Source organism: Terrapene carolina, unplaced genomic scaffold, assembly GCF_002925995.2.
Source record: "Terrapene carolina triunguis isolate 2854851 unplaced genomic scaffold, T_m_triunguis-2.0 Scaffold740, whole genome shotgun sequence".
In the NCBI taxonomy this organism is placed as follows: domain Eukaryota; kingdom Metazoa; phylum Chordata; order Testudines; family Emydidae; genus Terrapene; species Terrapene triunguis.
Window position 1 is genome coordinate 2,985,431 of NW_020665091.1, and position 13,714 is coordinate 2,999,144.

The following is a 13,714-nucleotide window of genomic DNA, read 5'->3' on the forward strand; positions in this document are numbered from 1 at the left end:
AATGGAGATGAGGCATCAGCCTTATATAGTCTTTTCCAGGTGTAAGGACACCTCTTTGTTCTTACTGTGGAAAATTACAGCAAAATGGAGCCTGGAGTCACATGGGCCAGTCCCTGCATACTTTGCTGAGTCTGAAGGCATATTGGCCTTCTCTCAATGGGTCCATTGTATAGCTGATGGTCCTTAATGGGCCATCAAGCAGGCTAGGCAGAGCTAATCCCAGCTTGTCTGGGATGTCACCCAGAAGCATAGCATAAGTTTGCCATACAGACAGTATAGAGCCAATATTCATAACTTCGACTACAAAACTGATACACACATATAGACAGCATAATTATAACCAGTAAACCATAACCTTGTCTTAGACACCCCCATTTGACCCCCTTTATACAAGATTTGGGTGCCACTACAGGACCTTGGTTGCAACAATGATCTATATGGTCCCAGTTTATGTCAATAACGTCACATCTTGCTTACAACACTCTTGCTGATACCTCCCAGAATGATGTTTGCTTTTTTTGCAACAGTGTTACATTCCTGACTCATATTTAGCTTGTGATCCACTGTGACCCCCCAGATCCCTTTCTACAGTATTCCTTCCTAGGCAGTCATTTCCCATTTTGTATGTGTGCAACTGATTGTTCCTTCCTAAGTGGAGTACTTTGCATTTGTCCTTATTGAATTTCATTCTATTTACTTCAGACCATTTGTCCAGATCATTTTGAATTTGAATCCTATCCTCCAAAGCACTTGCAACCCCGCTCAGCTTGGTATCACCTGCAGAGTTTATAAGTGTACTCTTTATCTAAATAATTGATGAAGATATTGAATGGGCCAGGACTAAGCCCTGCAGGACCCCAACTCAATATGCCATTACAGCTTGATTGTGAACCACTGATAACTACTCTCTGGGAATGTTTTCCAACCAGTTATGCACCCACCTTATAGTAGCTCCACCTAGGTTGTATTTCCCTAGTTTGTTTATGAGAAGGTCATGTGAGACAGTATTAAATGCCTTACTAAAGTCAAGATATACCAGATCTGCCACTTTCTCCCATTCACCAAGGCTTGTTACTCTGTCAAAGAAAGCTAGTCAGTTGGTCTGACATGATTTGTTCGTGACAAATCAATGTTGACTGTTACTTATCATCTTCTTATATTCTAGGTGTTTGCAATTGATTGGTTGACTATTTGCTCCATTGTCTTTCCCGGTACTGAAGTTAAGCTGACTGCTCTGTCATTCCCTGGCTTGTCCTTATTCCCCTTTTTATAGATTGGCACTATATTTGCCTTCTTCCAGTCCTCTGGAATCTCTCCAGTCTTCCATGAGTTTTCAAAGATAATTGCTAATGGCTCAGATATCTCCTCAGTCAGCTCCTTGAGCATTCTAGGTTGTATTTCATCAGGCCCTGTCGACTTGAAGACATCTAACTTGTCTAAGTAATTTTTAACTTGTTCTATCCCTATTTTACATAAGAACATAAAAACAGCCATACTGGGTCAGACTAGCCCAGTATCCTGTCTTCCACCAGTGGCCAATGCCAGGTGGGATTCAGAGGGAGTGAACAGAACAGGAAGTCACTGAGTGATCCATCCCCTATTACCCACTCCCAGCTTCTGGCAAACAGAAGCTAGGGACTCAGAGGCTAGCTGCAGATCCTACCTCATTTTCACTGGCATTCATTGTGTTAGACATCCGATCACTACTAACCTTTTTGGTGAAAACTGAAACAAAAATGTCATTTAGTACTTCTGCCAGTTCCACATTTTCTGTTACTGTCTATTGAGTAATCAGCCTACCCTGTCCTTGGTCTTCCTCTTGCTTCCAATGTATTTGGAGGACACTTAATGAGGGGATGAGCAATTCCACTTATCAATCCCTCTTGGGGTCCTCCAAAAGACTTTTTGGGGAAAGTTAGAAGGTGGTGGCTGAATGAAAGACCGGAGTACAAGAAGAAGCAAGCTTCACCATCATGGCTGCCACCGCCACTGTCTCTTGGGACCCTGGGAATCACCATGACACTGCTGGGCCTTTGTCATCCAGATCCTGAGAGATGTCCTGATGAGACTATGCCAGAGAGAAGGACCCAGATGACCCTGCCACCTCCATCAGCTAAATGCCAACCACCACCTGGGATGGGAGACTTTATGTCTCCCTCTCTCCCGCCGCCCGGCAACATCCTTTTCCTTCCCTACCTTATTTCTTTTCTTTCTGTCTCTCTCCTTCTGTTTAATAACAGTCTGGCTTATCTGGCCAAGACTGCATTTTTATTTATTTATTTCTTTTTGCAACACTGCTGTAGGCCTGCCACCAGGAAGGTAGCAAAAAGCAATATCTTAAACGGCCCAGTGCTGGTACAAGTTTGCCAGGTCTCAGATTGGGTGATCAGACCATGTGCTGTGTTTCTCCAGCAGCAAGATTGCAAATGAGAGTCAGCACCAGAAATAGAAGCTGCATTTTCTATCTTTTCTGTTCCCTTTTATGTGTGTCTGTGTTGTTTTGTTTTCAAGAAAACTGGATCAGATTTCAGAGGCAGCTCCAGCTCCCCTCAGCTAACTTCTTTTTTCCCCATAAAGGACAGTTATTATCCTTTTTAATACCATCTAAGATTGCTAGATGGGGGATTTCCTTCTAAAAACTCTCTCCAGCTAAAGGGAAAGGGAACAAAAGATGTTATTAAAATGAAAGCCTTATGTAAAACTTCATATTTCAAATGCTTTGACTATTTTTCCTTCTTTTCTGTATCTTTAATAAAAGGTAAAAGATTTGTAATGGTGTGTTTGCCATGTTACTAAGTAGGCTGAGGTCTCTGTATACCAAACCCTGAACTGTTTAATGTTGGACAGTGGCACATTAACAGTGACTTTTTGGGCCCATTTATTCCATCAAAATTAATACAACAGTTCCCCAAGAGATTCTCCTCCCCCCACACTCCGGGTCCCCCCATCCAGTTGTGTCCTCCCGAGAGATCCCCCTTTCTTTAAATTCTACTTTCTTCTGGGTCCACTGGGTTTGTCCATGTTTACAAAGTGTCTTCCTAAAATATCCCTTCTTTCCCCTCTCCAGGAGCTGATGTGCTCTCTTGAGGTTCCTCAGAAGCGGGATTCCCTGGTTCAGAGTGTGTGGCTGGATGACAGTGTGGGCACACCCAGTAGTGCTAGCTCACCAGGTAAACTGTGCTCCTACCTCCCTCTCTAGAACATGTGAGGGAGTGGAGAGGTAAAGAGACAGCAGTAGCACCTGTTCTCAATACCCAGAATGGGAGGAGTGCAGGGAGGTGAAGTGGAGCAGCAAAGGGCTGGAGAGGAACACAAGCTAGTGAGGGAGCGTAGAAAAGGGGGACAGGGAAATGTGCAGAGAGAGTTTAGGATGGGGGCACTTAGGATGTGCACTGTATAAATGCTTTGATACATATGGGAGTGGGGAGATCGGGGGGGAGGATGGACTTTAGGTAAATCCTGTGGACAGAATATATATACACCTCTACCCCGATATAACGCTGTCCTCGGGAGCCAAAAAATCTTACCACGTTAGAGGTGAAACTGTGTTATGTCGAACTTGCTTTGATCCGCCAGCGTGCGCAGCCCTGCCCACCCGGAGCGCTGCTTTACCGCGTTATATCTGAATTCATGTTATATCGGGGTAGAGGTGTATATGTATGTGTATACAGAGAGAGATTATAGACAGGGCTAGCAGACCTGTCTGCTATTATGGTTGCCTGACACTTCCCATTATAAGACCCTGTTTTCATTTGCTTATAACTTTGCCAGACTTTAACTGTTTCTGCTGAAATTGCCAATGCTGGGTGTTTGCCTCAGGCTGATTGTGGGGTGGGGTGAGATTCAGTGAAATTGGTTCAGCTGTTTCTAACAATTAGATTACCTTGTTTTTCCCATGTTAAAAAAAAATCGTGAGACTTTTTCTCAGAACAGCTCTTGTGCCCCCATGGTTTGGAGCAGGCAGGGATTAAAATTTGGAGCAGGAGGGTGTCAGGTTTTCGCTATCCCTGTGAGAATCCAACCAAATTTGGCCAGATTAAAAGCCTTTGAAAAAATCACAGTTTGCACATGCTCAGCACAGACTTGCTAGAGCTTAACAACTAAAATCTCTGAAGAGTCCATTGTCACTGAGCATACTGCATCCCCTCCTAGCACTGACCTGCAAGTGCATGTGCCATCCCCACAGAGTGACTGAGCATGTTCCGTCCCCTCTCATCTTCTGCACGTGACAGGACTGCACTGAGCCACCTCCATGGAGCAATTCCGCATATTCCAACCCAGGGCTACAGGAGCTCAGACTGACTTCCCCTGTCATTGATGCTTCCAGCTGCTCTAGACTGGGTTGGGGCTGGGCAGGAGCACTGGAACTGAGAGCAGGGAGCCTGTTTCTCCTGTTCTGTCAGTGACATTGCCCCCCTCCCTGACAGACACCCAGGCTGCGTGGAAAAGGAAGCCATTTTATTAGAATGCAGAGGGGCCAAGAGCTGGATGGGGAGATGGAAAAGAGAATATTGGGACAAGGAGTCTAGAGAGACTGGGACTGCAGGGGGAAGGAAACTGTGACTGAGTGGAAGGGGGCAGGTTGGGACTGGTTGGGCATAGAGACTGGGACAAGGAGCTAGGGAGGGCCTGGGTGGGGAACATGAGATGGGATAAGTAGCTTAGGGAGGGAGACTAGGACTGGAAGCCAGTTTGCAGGGGGGGATAGGGGAAGGAGGAGAGGGACAAATTGTATGAGGAGTTGGGAGAGGAAGACTAGGACTGGCTGAGCAAGGTGACTGGGATGAGAAGCCCGAAGAATGGAGACTGGGCCTGGGGAATGGAACCAGATATCAGAGTCTCTGCAGTAACAGTAGTATTCCTCCCTGCAGGGCTATATATCAGGCTAACACTGATATTAAGTTAGGGGATGGAGCCAGGCCTCAAGGTTTCCATAGCAGCAGCAGTGTGTCCCTTTCATCATATCCCTTGTAGTGCCCTGGCAATGGTGGGTGGCACTCAAGTCCCTGCCTCGAGTGGTCTGGTGTTAGTGGGAGTAGTGGGGAAAAGGAGATGGTGTGAGATGTGTGGCAGGAAAACAGACTTGTACAGGGGCTGGTGTTCCGGAACGTGGAGGCGCAGGAGAACCTGAGAAATTAGAGCTATTAGTGATCTATTACAACTACTCCAATTTGTGATGTAGGTCAGCAATTCAGTGTGTAAAACTCTGAAACTCCATGGTGTCAGCTCATACTGGGATGGTGTGGACCAGTTTTTGTAGGATTTGGTTCATGTAAAGCCCCAGAGAATACTAATTCTGCCCTCTAGTGATGCCATGCAGCAACCATACAATTAAGATGGATGCCTAGCAGAGTTTGTGATCCCACATTAGACTAAACTGACTTTTGGAGACAGTTTTTTCCATATTGTTTCCTCTGGTGTCTCTCTATAGGGCAGAATTAAAGTTGTTTGGGAGTCCTAATTTAGCATTCTCAGATCTTAACATGTTTGCATGTCTTTGAAGTTTAACTTGAACTCTGAACCTGCTAGGGACATAATGCTTGTTTTGGAGATAATTATATCATCTCTATAATATTTTTTCACCCTAAAATGCTTCTCTGCAACCCTTACTCCATTGTAATTCAGTGATTGTCTGGGAAATATACAACACAAGCTAGAGACTTCCACCCCATCCCAGTCAGTGCAGAGTCCTTAAGAGGGAAAAGGAAGTAACATTTTACTGAAAAACAAGGCAGAGATTTCCAGTGCAATAACAAACAAGCAGATTGGTGCCCCAAAGGGATGAAGTGGGGAGCAGCTCCAAATGCCAATTTCATGGTAGGGTGTTCTTTGTTTTGTTTGTTTAATTCTTCTCCTCTGCCCTGAAGTTCAACAGATAGGAGGGGTGGTGGGTAGTTCCAGCAGCAACATGGGGACTAGGAGTAATTAGCAGCTACCACAACAGCACATTCCCCTCAGCAGCCAGCTAGGAACCCACATGTCACTTTCAGTGATGGAGTCAGGCTGCAGGGTCTCCAGAGCATCCCGCCCTACAGGACTATGTAAGGAGCCCAGGAATTAGGTCAATTCCATGTGTACAGAGCCAGGCCTCAAGGAATCAACAGCAGGAAAATATCCCTTCCTGGAGGGGCATAGAGGAGTCTGGCCCCAATGTTAATACTGGGGTAGAATGAGGCTTCAAGTGCTCTGTGACAGAGGTGGCAGCACTCCACTAACCTAGTGCATCATGGTTAGTGGATCCCAGACTCTTCCCGGTAGTCGAGCATTTCTCTCTGCCAGGATATTGGGGACTAGAAAGGTTAGAACCAGGTGTTATGTTTGCTGAAGCAGTAGTTCATCCCTTCATGCAAGTCTATGTAGGAGCCCAGCACCAATATCAACAGAGGTTGGAACCAGGACCCACACAACATGCCACCATACAGGGCTACATGGGATCTCAGAAATTAGGTCAATGCCATCTGTAGGGTCAGGCCTGAAGGACAGAACAGCAGGCAAACATCCCTCCTTGCAGGGCTATATAGGAGCTCTCTGTGGCTTGGGAAGGCCACCAGGAAGCCAAGCCCTAACCCCATGGAGAGATGGGGTGGCTGCCCTCAGACTTGGTATCAGGCACCGCAGAAGTGTGAACCCTCTTGGTACCTGATGGAGGCAGGGCTTTCGCTGTGCCTCCATGGCAGTTGTACAGGGGCAGGTCTCTAAAGCATCCAAACTGGCCCAGGTGACAGGAGGCCTCTCCCTGCCACACCCTAAGTACATCAACACTGCCTCTGCACAAGTGGCAGGGAGTAGGGGCCCGCCCAGTGTTGGCTCCCCAGGAAGAAGGTTTGGAAACTGGTGGGATTTCTGCACCCACAGGGGGAGACAGACACACATAGGGACTGAGGAACCAGGGTAAGAGCTGATTAACCCACTTCACTTTTGTAGTGAATTTTGTTGTGTGAGCAGTAGGTGTATTGTGTAGGCAGTAAAAGCACCAGCACTCTGGGGTTAGATGTGATCCCCTCTTCCCTGGGCCTTGTGGTATCTGTGGACAGTCCAGGACTCCTGGACAGTGCAGAAGAAATGATTTTACTAACCCCACTCCTCCTTGCTTCCAGAAGGGGAGTGAATAGGATCAACCATTTCATCCAGCCAGGTCACCTCCCCCCAGCCGGCCTCTATCCTTGCCTCGCAGAACTTGTTCCATCTAACCATGCAGCCTTTTTATTAAACTGCTGCAGACTCCTCATTTCTCTCCCCTTCTCTCCTTTATACCCTGCTGCCTCATCATATTCACTTTGGTCCCATCCTAGAGCTGAGCCAGAGCCCTGAAGTTCAGATCCAAACCACACCTGAATATGGGGCTGTCCAGGCCCATCTCTGTCTGATCCTCCCACTTGGGGAAGCCTCTGTCACCCAATATCTCCTTCTGCCAACAAGAGCCAGGCTGTCTTGCTTACCTGCTCCTCTCTCAGACCGTATAGCAGGGGAGTGGAAGCAGAGATTTTTTCAGTGGTCTCTGCTTCTATGGCCAGGTAGGTCCCCTGCCAGTTGACTCACTGGCCATCTCTGTTTGTGTAACAGACCCTGGAGATAAATCTCTCAGAAGCTGGTGGATCATGCCCCAACATTTGCAGTCAGGATTAGACACTCCATGGTAAAATGGTAATGTTCAGCTCAAGACTTTCTTTGAGATTTCCCGCCTGCTGGCTGGGGATGGGTGGCCATACCTAGCAACTGCATGCTAAGGGGCCAGTGATCTAGTACCACTTCAGAACTCATCCTTGGACTTAAAGGCAGCTCCTGACCTTGCTCCCTTATTTAGTGACAGTTTGGCAAAAAGATAGAGAACAGGAAAGCCAGTGTGAAAGTGCAGAAGGGAATGCAGATTTGTACCTCAGTCGTTGCCTTGCACCATGAGAGATCCAAGGTTAAAATGGGGAAACCCTGCAGACCTTATCACAGCCAAATGATAATAAAAATGATAGCTCCAGAAGCAGGAGAGAAATGGTCCCTGGGAGCAGACTGTTGATTGCAGACTCCATTAAAACAGAAAAGGATCTGTGATGTCATCACCCCAACAGTCTGAGTCTTGTCACAGCAATAGAGGATGGTGCAGAAAGGAAGGGTCTGTGGGATGGGTTGAACCTTTTGGGGATGGACGGGGCCTTTCCTAGAGATGCTGGAGGGGTTTGAGATGGAATGTAATGAGATTGGGAGTAAACAAAAGTGGGGGAAGGGCTTTTCCTAGGGAGTGTGGGGAGAAAACTGGGGCAGGGTTATTTAGATTTATGCAAGTGATTAAAAACAGCACATGGTGCTCTTGACAGAACATAAAAAATACATCACAAAAATACCCTGAGTGCATCAGTACAATTTAATATTCCCAGACAAAATGACATTAAAATAAAGATAAGGTTGAGAGCACATATTAGTAATTCAGCATATTCCATGTTACAGGCGTGATGTACTTATACCAAAACTGAGCACTATGTTACTGAAATGTGGTGGGATGATTCCCATAATTGGAATGTTAAAAATCAATGGTTATAACCTATTTAGGAATGATTAAGTGGGCAAAAGGGGAAGGGGGAGTGGCATTCTGTCAAAAATGGCCCTTGTTTCCAATTCACTGATACCTCAAAAGAAAGTGATCTTGAGTGCTTATGGATGAATGTCCTAACTGGTAAAGCATGAGATGGAGTATTAGTTGGTGTCTGCTACAGACCACCAAATCACAATAAGGAACAGGAAGATTGGTTCCTTATACACCAATGTATAATGTGTAGGAGGAAAAAAGTCTGTGTGATAATGGGGGATTTCAATTTGAGTGACATATGCTATGGATCTCATACTGCCAGTACTAAAATATCCCTGGAATTTCTAGATATTATAGATGACAATTTCCTAACTTAAAAAGTGTTGCATCCAACACTGGGGAGTTCTATATTAGACCTCCTTTTGAGAGATAATGAAGAATTGATCACAAAACTAAAAAATGAATGGTAACTTAGGTACAAGTGATCATGACTTGATCATATTTAGAATATGCAAACAGAGTAAAGTCCAATATATATTTGGTGCTTTTAGATGGCCCATTTCACAAAGCAGAAAACGATTATGAGAGAAACAGCTGGGAGAAATAGTTTAATCAGAAATATGAATTATAATTGGGAATTGTTTAAGAACACCTTACTAGATGCGCAAAAAGCCACAATCCAACAAACAAGGAAGACCATATTGGTTAAAAAACTGACATGGTTTAGAGGGGAAATGAAGGCAGCTATTAATAATGAAAGAAAGGGGACATTCACAGTAATGAATATAAATCAGAATCTAGCAAATATAGAAAATTGATAAGGGAAGCAAAGGGACACAAAGAGAAATCTATGGCCAGCAGAATTAAGGACAATAACTTATCATGATTATTATCAATAATAATGCAGAAAAGGCAGAAGTGTTCAAAAATATTTGTTCTCTATTTGGGGGGTGTAGTCAGTCATATCATATGATAACACACTTCACAGTCCATTAGTATCTCAGGAGGATTTTAAACAAAGGCTACTAAAGTTGGACATTTTTAAATCAACAGGCCCAGATAACTTTCATCCAAGAGTTTTAAAAGAGCTGGCTGAGGAGCTTGCTGGACTGTTAATGTTTATTTTCAATACGTCTTGGAACACTGGGAAAGTTCCAGAAGACTGGAAGAAAACTAACGTGCCATTAAATAAAAAGGGTAAACGGGATGACTTGGGTAATTATAGTCTGACAGTGATCCTAGGCAATATAATGGAGTGGCCGATAGAGGCCTCATAAAGAATTAAAGGAGGGTAATATAATTAATGCCAATCAACATGGGTTATGGAAAACAGATCCTGTCAAACTAACTAACTTGATATCATTTATTTATAAGATTACAAGTTTGGTTGATAAATGTAATAGTGTTGATGTAACAGACTTCTGTAAGCATTTGACTTGGTACCACATGACATTTTGATTAAAAAACTGGAAAAATATAAAATTAAACTGGTGCACGTTAAATGGAGTAAAAGCTGGCTAACTGATAGGTCTCAAAACGTAATTGTAAATGGGGAAACATCGCTGAACGGATGTGTTTCTAGTGGAGTTCCACAGGTATTAGTTCTTGGCCCTATGCTATTTAACATTTTTATTAATGACTTGGAAGAAAACATAAAATAATCACTGATAAAGTTTTCAGACAGCACAAAAATTGGCGGAATGGAAAATAATGAAGGGAATAATGAAGGTCACTGATAGAGAGTGGTCTGGATCACTTAGTAAGCTGGGTGCAAGCAAACAGTATGTGTTTTAATATGGCTGAATGTAAATGTATACATCTAATAACAAAGAATGTAGGCCATACTTATAGGATGGGTGACTCTATCCTGGGAAGCAGTGACTCTGAAAAAGATTTGGGGGTGGGGTGGATAATCAGCTGAACGTGAGCTCCCAGTGCAATGCTGTGGCCAAAAAGAGCTAATGCGATCCTGGGGATGTATAAAAAGGGGACAAATTGGAGAGAGTCCAGCGGAGGGCAATGAAAATGATTAGGGCTGGAGCACATGACTTATGAGGAGAGGCTGAGGCAACTGGGGTTATTTAGTCTGCAGAAGAGAAGAGTGAGGGGGGATTTGATAGCAACCTTCAACTACCTGAAGGGGGGTTCCGAAGAGGATGGAGCTAAGCTGTTCTCAGTGGTGGCAGATGACAGAACAAGGAGTAATGGTCTCAAGTTGCAGTGGGGGAGGTCTAGGTTGGCTATTAGGAAAAACTATTTCACTAGGAGGGCAGTGAAGCACTGGAATGGGTTACCTGAGGAGGTGGTGGAATCTCCATCCTTAGAGGTTTTTAAGGCCCGGCTTGACAAAGACCTGGCTGGGATGATTTAGTTGGGGTTGGTCCTACTTTGAGCAGGGGGTTGGACTAGATGATCTCCTGAGGTCTTGTCCAACCCTCATCTTCTATGATTCTTCTATGGATCTCGAGTAGGGGTAGAGAGGTTGTTATACTTCTGTATTTGGCACAGGTGCTACTGCTGTTGGAATACTGTGTCCTGTTCTGGTGTCCACAATTCAAGAAGGATGCTGATAAATTGGAGACGGTTCAGAGAAGTGCCACTTGAATGATATTAGAAAACATCCCGTATAGTGATAGACTTAAGGAGCTCAATTTATTTAACTTAACAAAGATAAGATTAATGGATGACTTGATCACAATCTATACGTATCTACTTGGGATACAAATATTTAATTAAAAACCGTGAGGAGTTCTTGTGGCACCTTAGCGACTAACAAATTTATTCATCAGATGCATGGAGTGAAAAAAACAATAAGCAGAATATATATTATAGTACATGAAAAGATGGGAGTTGCCTTACCAAGTGGGGGGCCAGTGCTAACGAGCCAATTCAGTTAAGGTGGAAGTGGCCTATTCTCAACAGTTGACAAGAAGGGGTGAATAACAAGGGAGGGGAAATTATTTTTGTAGTGCTAACAAGGCCAATGCAATCAAGGTGGCCCATTTCCAACCGTTGACAAGAAGGTGTGAATATCAGCAGAGGGAAAATTACTTTTTGTATATTTAATAATAAGCTCTTCAATCTAGCAGACACAGGTATAATATGCTCCAATGCCTGGATGTTTTAGCTAGACAAATTCAGACTGGAAATAAGGCATAAATCTTTAACATTAACCATGGGAACAATTTACCAAAGGTTGTAGTAGGGTCTCCATCACTGGCAATCTTTAAACCAAGATTGGATTTTTTTTTTTTAAAGCTATGCTATAGGAATTATTGTCCTATTTCATACTGGTGTCGTGGAAAAAGTCACCCACGCATTGATTTTAGTTCACAGACTCAAGCCTGAGGCCAGTTTATTGCAATACATACCAACGCGTTGGGGGTTGCAGTTGGAAACTACACCCCTGAGCAGAGCTCGCAGGCTCCTTTTTATTCTTACAAACCGCAAACATATTACAAGTTACACGTCATTTACGAAAAATAAAGAGTTAGGGTTTGCTCCCTTTCCCGGCACCTTTCTTATTATTTTCCGAGAATTGGGTGCATATTAGGTGGAGGGCTTTTGGTGGTTTCCGATTCTGGTCAGGACTTGGCATTCATTCGGGGTATATTCTCGGCAGGGTGTATAGTACCTTCCGGGGTGTTACGGTCAGTGTACCGGGGAAGGGTTGACAGGACGCTCAAAGAAGGTATCTAATTGGCTAGTTTTGCATTTAGCTGGAATTACAGGGTGCTCACAGGAGAAGTTTGCATTTAGCTAGAAATTCGGGGGGGGGGCGTTACAGAGCACCCAAAGGAGAAGCTGCATTTAGTCAGTTTGCATTCAGCTAAAGTTACCTATTGCTTCACACAAGCGGTTATTATATTTCATCAGCCATGAACATATTTCATTAGTGCTGCTGCTGGGGCTTTTTATTCTTTCCCTCCTTGCCCCCCCCCACCCCCCCGGTCATGACCCTTGACCGAGTTTGGCAGGAGGCTGGGTCACTTAGCTAGGGTTACCATATTTCCACAATCAAAAAAGAGGACACTGGGGGGGGGGGAGCCCCGCCCTAGCCCCGCCCCCATCCACTCCCTCCCACTTCCCACCCCCTGACTGCCCCCCTCAGAACCCCAACCCCCCCCTGCTTCTTGTCCCCTGACTGCCCCAACCCTTATCCACTCGCATGGGTGGCAGGGTTGTAGAAATTTTGGTGGTGCCCAGAACCCCCCCCCCCACCTGCCTAAGGCTCTGGGAGGGGGGATGGGTGGGGGGAGGAGGTCTGGGGTGCGGGTCCTGGGCTGGGGATTAGGGTGCAGGAGGGGTGCAGGGTGCAGGTTCTGGGATAGAGTTTGGGTGCTGGGTGCAGGCTCCGGGCTGGGGCAGGGGGTGGGTGTGCAGGAGGGGGTGAGGGGTGCAGGCTCTGGGATGGAGTTTGGGGGTGGGAGGCGGTGCAAAGGGAGGGGGTGCAGCCTTTGGGAGGGAGTTTGAGGGCAGGAGGGGGTGTGTGGGAAGGGGGGAGGGAGTTTGGGGATAGGAGGGGATGCAGGGGTGAGGGCTGTGGGTCTGAGGATGAGGGGTTCATGATGCAGGAGGGGGCTCAGGGATGGAGCAGAGGATTAGGGTGTGGGGGATGAGGGCTGGGGCTGAGGGGTTTGGGGCGTTGGAGAGGCTCAGGGCTAGGGTGGAAGGGCAGGGTAAGGGCAGCCTGTCTTCCCATTAGTAGATGGGGAACACTAGGACCTGGGGGCAGCAGACAAGGGAGAGGCAGGCGGGGGGGAGGTCCACGGGGGGGGGGACGCAAGGAGGGGGGTGGCAGGTGGAGGCCGGGGACCCATCCAACACTCCCCCGCTCCCTGACTGCTCCCCCCCCTTACCATTCTGGCTCCATGTGTTTGCAAAATACTCTGCCCGGTGGGTCGGGGTTTGTGTGTTACACAGGGCAGCAGACAGAGGGAGGGGGGAGCAGGGGAGGGCTCTGGCTGCTGGAGGCCAATGGGAGTGGGTGAATCGGCCCAGCCGCCCAATCAGCAGCCGCACTCTGCATGGAAGGGAGGGAGGGAGGCGAGGGAGAAAAAACCCCCGGACATTTTAACCTTGTAACCAATTCCTCCCGGACGGCTATTTAGAGACGCAAAAGCCGGACATGTCCGGGGAAATACGGACGGATGGTAACCCTAACTTAGCCTAGTTCAGGCTTGTGGCCTGCAGGGC

General features: G+C 46.1%; 1 protein-coding gene across 1 annotated transcript in view; it reads left to right on the forward strand.

The window, feature by feature from the left end:
- Positions 1 to 13,714, forward strand: part of LOC112119704 (rap1 GTPase-activating protein 1-like) — a 63,628-nt gene that overhangs the window by 45,875 nt on the left and 4,039 nt on the right. The window contains exon 17 of the mRNA XM_026660234.2: positions 3,068 to 3,170. Coding sequence (XP_026516019.2) covers positions 3,068 to 3,170 — 103 coding nt within the window. The remainder of the gene's footprint in view (positions 1 to 3,067; positions 3,171 to 13,714) is intronic.